The sequence below is a fragment of the Callionymus lyra genome, chromosome 14, assembly GCF_982586985.1.
Source record: "Callionymus lyra chromosome 14, fCalLyr1.hap1.1, whole genome shotgun sequence".
Lineage (NCBI taxonomy): Eukaryota > Metazoa > Chordata > Actinopteri > Syngnathiformes > Callionymidae > Callionymus > Callionymus lyra.
Genome location: NC_141831.1, coordinates 24,517,192 through 24,522,813, shown reverse-complemented (window position 1 = coordinate 24,522,813; position 5,622 = coordinate 24,517,192). Strand labels below are relative to the sequence as shown.

The window sequence follows — 5,622 nt, the reverse complement described above, 5'->3', positions numbered from 1 at the left end:
TATCTTTTATTTTGCCTGAAAGATTTTTTTGTTAATTTTTTGCTTGAGTGTTTTCTGTACAAACAGAGATAGTTTTCTAGAGTGTGTCTGTGTGTGTGTGTGAGCGAGTGTGTGAGAGAGTTGTGGATTTTGCACGTTCCTCTTATTTCCATTTGGACCATCAGGACCAGACTGGTATAATCACAACTGTTGCTTTGGGATTTTGTTTCCTTTTAGAGGTCCATCTTTGCACTTGTACACAGAAACCCTGACAGATGTTCCAGCAGCAGGTCAGGAGAGTCTACAGGTTGGTTCGATCATTGCTCCTTTTCTCCACATCAAGAGCTCTTGTGAAAAAGATTGTCCTCCAGAACCACTTCTACGCGGTCAGAGCAGGTCCGGGTCTCACCAGACCTACATCTGCAATGAATGTCGTATCTGACACGTCTGTACCTGTTAGCCTTAAGTCAGTTCTGTTGATCTGCCAGGCTCTCCTCGAATGTAATCCAACACCATCGTAGCTCCCTCACTGGACCGGAGAACAAGTGGATCGGTTCTAGTCCATGCTGATGGTGGCTCATAGGAGGCTGCCGTTAGAAACATGCAAACTAATTTGGAAACTTCAAGACTGCCGAATGTTCCTCTTCAAAACTGTTGTTGTGGTTCTGATTCTGTTCATTCTGATGCAATGATACGACTTATGATGTACCAGGCTCTTCCACTTGGTGTCGACGTGGAGCTGTTTTCTTTAAGCTGTTGTTTATTGATGTTTGATCGTTACAAATAAAATCAGGTTTGATCAAGTCCACCAGTCTGTTTTGAGTCCAACAACCTGGTACTGTTGAATATTACTTAAGGTGGTCCTTTGATCGAGCACCTTTTCACAGAAGTTGATCTGTCCTGAATAGTGAAGTCAATTGGAGTGAGTTGGAGATTTTATAACCCTCTATAGTTCCTTCAGCAGACCCGCTTTATGGAGATGCTGACTTCATTATCCAGCAGAAAAAACACCAGAACCTGGTTAAATGACCATTATACCTATGGTGGTTGGGAAGGCAAAGTCAACTCATCTCACCAGATCTAAAGATTGATGGTTCATTGGCAAGTGATGGATGAGAAAGATATGGCCTAAGAATACAGCAGAGTTGCAGGCTGCCATTAAAGCTCCCTGATCTTCCACAACACAAATAAAAACACTGTACATATGCATGAATGAACAAATTAATATTTCAATATTTCTCTATTTAAAATCAACCTACTAATTCTATGTAATATTGTTATTTTATAAGATTTTCAATGTGTGTTTTTCATGAACTGTAAACCATCAAAATGATATAAAATGAAGGCTTACAATGCCCTCAGTTAGATGTTATGGGACTACATCATTTATTAATTTCACCTTGCAAATCTAACTGGTGGAATAAACGATATTATCTTTTTCAAGTTCGCCTGTATTTACCACCTTCTGCCCTGTACTTTCTATCTATCTACAGTAGGAATAAGGGATGAGAAGAGGAACGACTTCAGTAGCAGAAACGTGTCTAAGAATCAAAGACTGGCATAAAGATCTCTTGTAAAGTTGCAAAGGTAGTTACTATTTAGACACAGACGTTAATGACCCAAAGTCTTATTTTCTGATAATTCATCATTCATTCACAATTTTACATTTCTGTGATGATGTCAAAAAAAATATCGTATTTTGTATAACTTTCAAAAATATACATTTCGAATGAAAAAATTGTGTTAAAAATGTTTCTCAGAAGGCAAAGTTTTAAACTTGTTACGTCAGCAAAAACTGCTTTCAGTGAGGCCTATGTTTAATCTAGTTTTGTGTTTTGTTTTCGGTTTAAGTCGTACGCAGACAAGCCTGAAGTTTCTCCGCTTTCCCAATGGCGGCGCTGGTGGTCACCTCCTGCCTGCGAGTCAGCGCTGTGGGAATCAAACCCAAGACTATCCGGACAAGATGGCCGCCGTGGTCGAGAATGTTGTCAAACTGTGAGTGTCACCGTCTCTTGTGTGTCTCTTGCGAGCGCTGACGAACTCTAGAGTTGAGCTAACAAGCACGTGATCGAGCTGGAGCCGCGCGAGCGCTAGATTCAGAATGTTCTGGACATAAAGTCTGGCTTGTTTCTGAAGGTTTTGCTCATGGCAGCTCAGAGGAAGTTGCAGCAGATGACGTCGGCGAGCCGTCGAACTCCCGAGATGGACGCTAATCTGTCATCTGTAATCTGACCCGGTCTAGATATACGAGTTAAACTCGAGACTAGCTATTCTTTCACGGGTGTCGTCGCTCCACTTTGGTCAGGTTCGACTGGTTCCGTTCGAAACTCTGGCGGTCGCTTCTTTGACGGGTTTGACGTAACCATGGTAACGATGTCTTGACGAACGGCAACACATGTGATCACAGATGGAATGACGTCACACTTAGACTCGCAGATCCAGGTGTTACGGCGTCCCTCATGGACCGGCTGGTTCTGACCTACAGGTCGGGTTGTGTTCCGCAGGTTGGGGGAGCAGTACTATAGAGACGCCCTTGAGCAGTGCCACAGCTACAATGCCCGCCTGTGTGCCGAGCGCAGCGTCAGGCTCCCGTTCCTGGACTCGCAGACCGGGGTGGCCCAGAGCAACTGCTACATCTGGATGGAGAAGAGACAGCGAGGTCCAGGTGAGTCCCACTTCCACCCGGAAAAGAGCGGCAATTGACTGTTCTTGTTCCACAGGTGCGGCTCCAGGCCAGCTGTACACGTATCCGTCCAGAAGATGGCGCAAGAGACGCAGATCTCATCCTCCTGAGGACCCAAGACTTATTTTTCCTCCAGCGGTGAAGTCAGGTACTGGTCCAGTTAACATTTGCCTGTCAGACCCAAAATCTGTTGTTTTCTCTGCAGAGGACCTGGGACTAAGGAAGGAGTCCATGCTGTCCACAGACGGCAGCAGTCTGGAGGCCTTGCTCAAGGGCAGCTCCCTGGACAAGCGCACTGGCGCAGAGCCTCGCGGGCCTGAAGAAGATTCTGGACCGGCAGAGTTTACCCCCAGCTTGAACCCGGCTGCAAGGATCAGAAAGGTTCTTCTGAGGGTCTGCTGTGAGTTTGTGTTTCCTCTGACCCTGACTGTGTCCCACAGAAGATCCTGGACCCAGAAGACTTCCTGGACGACCTGGACGATGAAGACTACGAGGAAGACACACCAAAGAGACGCAGCAAAGGGAAGGGAAAGGTGAGGGGTCACCCAGAGCGGCTCTGTCTGAGCTCATAACGGGTCCGGTTCTGTGAACGCGACTCGCTCTGACCAGAGGTCCACCTGGTGTTCTGTGTCCAGGGTCGCGGAGTGGGCGGAGCCAGGAAGAAGCTGGACCCTGCGGCTCAGGAGGACCGAGACAAACCATACGCCTGCGACAGTGAGTTCGCGTTTACGTGTCTGAGAACTCTTCTTCTTGGCTGTGTGTGTGACCAGACATACAAACACACTAACATCTCACACACACACATATTTCTTTGTGTGTCTCTGAGGTGTCAGAAATCTTTTTTTCCCTGTAAGACTTGAACCAGCAACCTTTAATCTCCACTGTCGCTTGTGTGTTGTGTCAATCATCTCTGTCTATGCTTCTTCTTTTCTTTTCTTCCAGACGCTTTCAAACAAAAGCTCTTTACAAAACCTTCTGAACGAGGTACCAGCGTGCACATGTGTGTAATTGTGTGTGCATGTGTATGTATGTACTGAATGTTACGTGTGTGTTTGGTTGTGTAAGTAGAGTAGTATATGTAGGTGTGTGTGTTTGTGAGAGCCTCTTCTATCACAACCTAATTGTTGAAGTTTTTAAACATTGTGTTGTTAAATTGTTGTTGTCGTGACCAGTGTCTTGTGTGGCTCTCCTCTCTAAAAACCTTTGTGTTTTGGTTTTGGTCCAGTTTGCGGTAAACGGTACAAGAACCGTCCAGGCCTGAGTTACCACTACACGCACTCCCACCTGGCAGAGGAGGAGGGTGGCGAAGAGAGGGAAGAACTGGACCTGAACGAGCCAGTGGTGCCGACACCGCCCACACAGAGCAAGAGTGAGTGTTGACTTGTTATAGCCACTTGTGATAAAGGTTCTGACGGCGCTTCCACTCTTCCAGCTGTCAAGAGAGGTCCAGACGGCCGAGCTCTGCCCAACAACTACTGCGACTTCTGCCTGGGAGACTCCAGAACCAACCACAAGACTGGCCAGTCCGAGGACCTGGTTTCCTGCTCGGACTGTGGGCGCTCAGGTCGGGTTCTGCTCAACAAGATCTTTTCAAGATAGTCAGATAGGATCCACCTGTTGTTTCTGACCCAGACCCTGAGTCTGGATCAGAACTGAAACTGGTATCTGCACGGCTGGCAGTAAGTGACAAAAGTTCTGACCCGGTTCAGGTCACCCGTCCTGCCTGCAGTTCACTCCCATCATGATGGCGGCGGTGAAGACGTATCGCTGGCAGTGCATCGAGTGTAAGTGCTGCAACATGTGCGGCACCTCGGAAAACGATGTGAGTCCAGCTCTCTCTTCCCGCTTCTCCTCGGTTCAGCCTCGTTCACGACCCTGTCCGCCGTTTCAGGACCAGCTGCTGTTCTGCGATGACTGTGACCGGGGCTACCACATGTACTGCCTAAAACCACCCATGTCAGAACCTCCGGAGGGTGAGTGACCGGTACCACGGCGAGGAGTGAACTGGATCTTATAGTTCTGTTGTCTCCGCAGGGAGCTGGAGCTGCCACCTCTGTCTGGACCTACTCAAAGACAAAGCCTCCATCTACCAGAACCCCAACATGCCAGCATTGTGATGGCGGCTGAAGCAGAACCCAACAGACTTATGCTCGGCATCGACAAAACCCACAAGCTGGACCTGCTGGTCACATGGTCTGTGCTGCTGTTGATATCTGTCCAAAACATAAACATCCTCGCAAAAGCAACGTCTCTCTGAGTTCAGTTTTCATCGTCGTCACTGATTCAATTGCTCTGCTTTTATTATTTTATTGAAGGGTTTTTTTCATGCGCTCGCAACAGCATCTCCACCTGAGGGCGCTGCTGCATCCACAGCAGTGACTGGCATAGCATTGGCAGTACCAGACTGTCAAGCTAACGAATGTGTGGTCAGTCCAGCGTCCATGACTTACAACGACTCTCTTTCACCACTTTGAAAGACATAGACCGCCAAAGCTCAAATGGTTTATGACTGAATATTTGTGTCCTTGTGACCCTTAGCTTACCCTGAATGCCCACGGTGGTTGAGATGGTGTGCTGCGTCACGGCCTACTGTCATCACTTTGTTTGTAGTCGGTGTGTTTGAATAAGTTGAGTAGTGAAAAGCACTTTGTGTGCCGAAGATGTGTAGAAAATGCAATAGAAACAGATGAAGCGAGAAAGAAGTGAATAAGTTGTGAACACAAACACAACCAACAGTCACATTGAGTCATTGTTAGCTAAAGCTGTAGCTCGAAGGTTTGCCGTGTTTGAATGTTTGTTAAACCTCCAGGAAATGTTTTCAGAGTGCCGCAGTATTTTATAAACATTTAAAACAAACTTTTGTTTTATTTTTTTTCAATTAATTATGTCTATTGTGAAAGGTAACATGAAGAATCTACATCTATTAGCTCATCGCTAGCTAGCAGTACTAGATCAGAGTG

The 5,622-nt window shown here is 46.7% G+C and overlaps 1 protein-coding gene across 5 annotated transcripts; it reads left to right on the top strand.

The window, feature by feature from the left end:
• Positions 1–1,872: 1,872 nt before the first annotated feature.
• Positions 1,873–5,498, top strand: dpf2 (double PHD fingers 2). Of its 5 annotated transcripts, XM_087807071.1 has the most exons (12): positions 1,881–1,974; positions 2,484–2,644; positions 2,700–2,810; positions 2,868–3,043; positions 3,103–3,195; positions 3,298–3,376; positions 3,605–3,646; positions 3,888–4,031; positions 4,095–4,226; positions 4,372–4,484; positions 4,554–4,635; positions 4,697–5,498. In XM_087807071.1, exons 1-12 carry the CDS (start codon positions 1,943–1,945, stop codon positions 4,777–4,779), a joined length of 1,248 nt encoding a protein of 415 aa, XP_087663197.1. In that variant the 5' UTR covers positions 1,881–1,942; the 3' UTR covers positions 4,780–5,498. The 5 variants fall into 5 exon arrangements, with proteins under 5 accessions (XP_087663194.1, XP_087663195.1, XP_087663196.1 ...); XM_087807068.1 differs by having other exon boundaries at positions 1,873–1,974; positions 4,372–4,635; XM_087807072.1 differs by lacking the exon at positions 3,605–3,646 and having other exon boundaries at positions 1,883–1,974.
• Positions 5,499–5,622: the final 124 nt, after the last annotated feature.

Bases quoted from the DNA above. Each gene is read 5' to 3' on its own strand.
- dpf2 (XM_087807068.1), top strand. From the start codon at position 1,943: ATGGCCGCCGTGGTCGAGAATGTTGTCAAACT. The intron at 2,811-2,867 runs GTACTGGTCCAG...TTTTCTCTGCAG, and splicing joins TCCTCCAGCGGTGAAGTCAG to AGGACCTGGGACTAAGGAAG. The intron at 3,377-3,604 runs GTGAGTTCGCGT...CTTTTCTTCCAG, and splicing joins CAAACCATACGCCTGCGACA to ACGCTTTCAAACAAAAGCTC.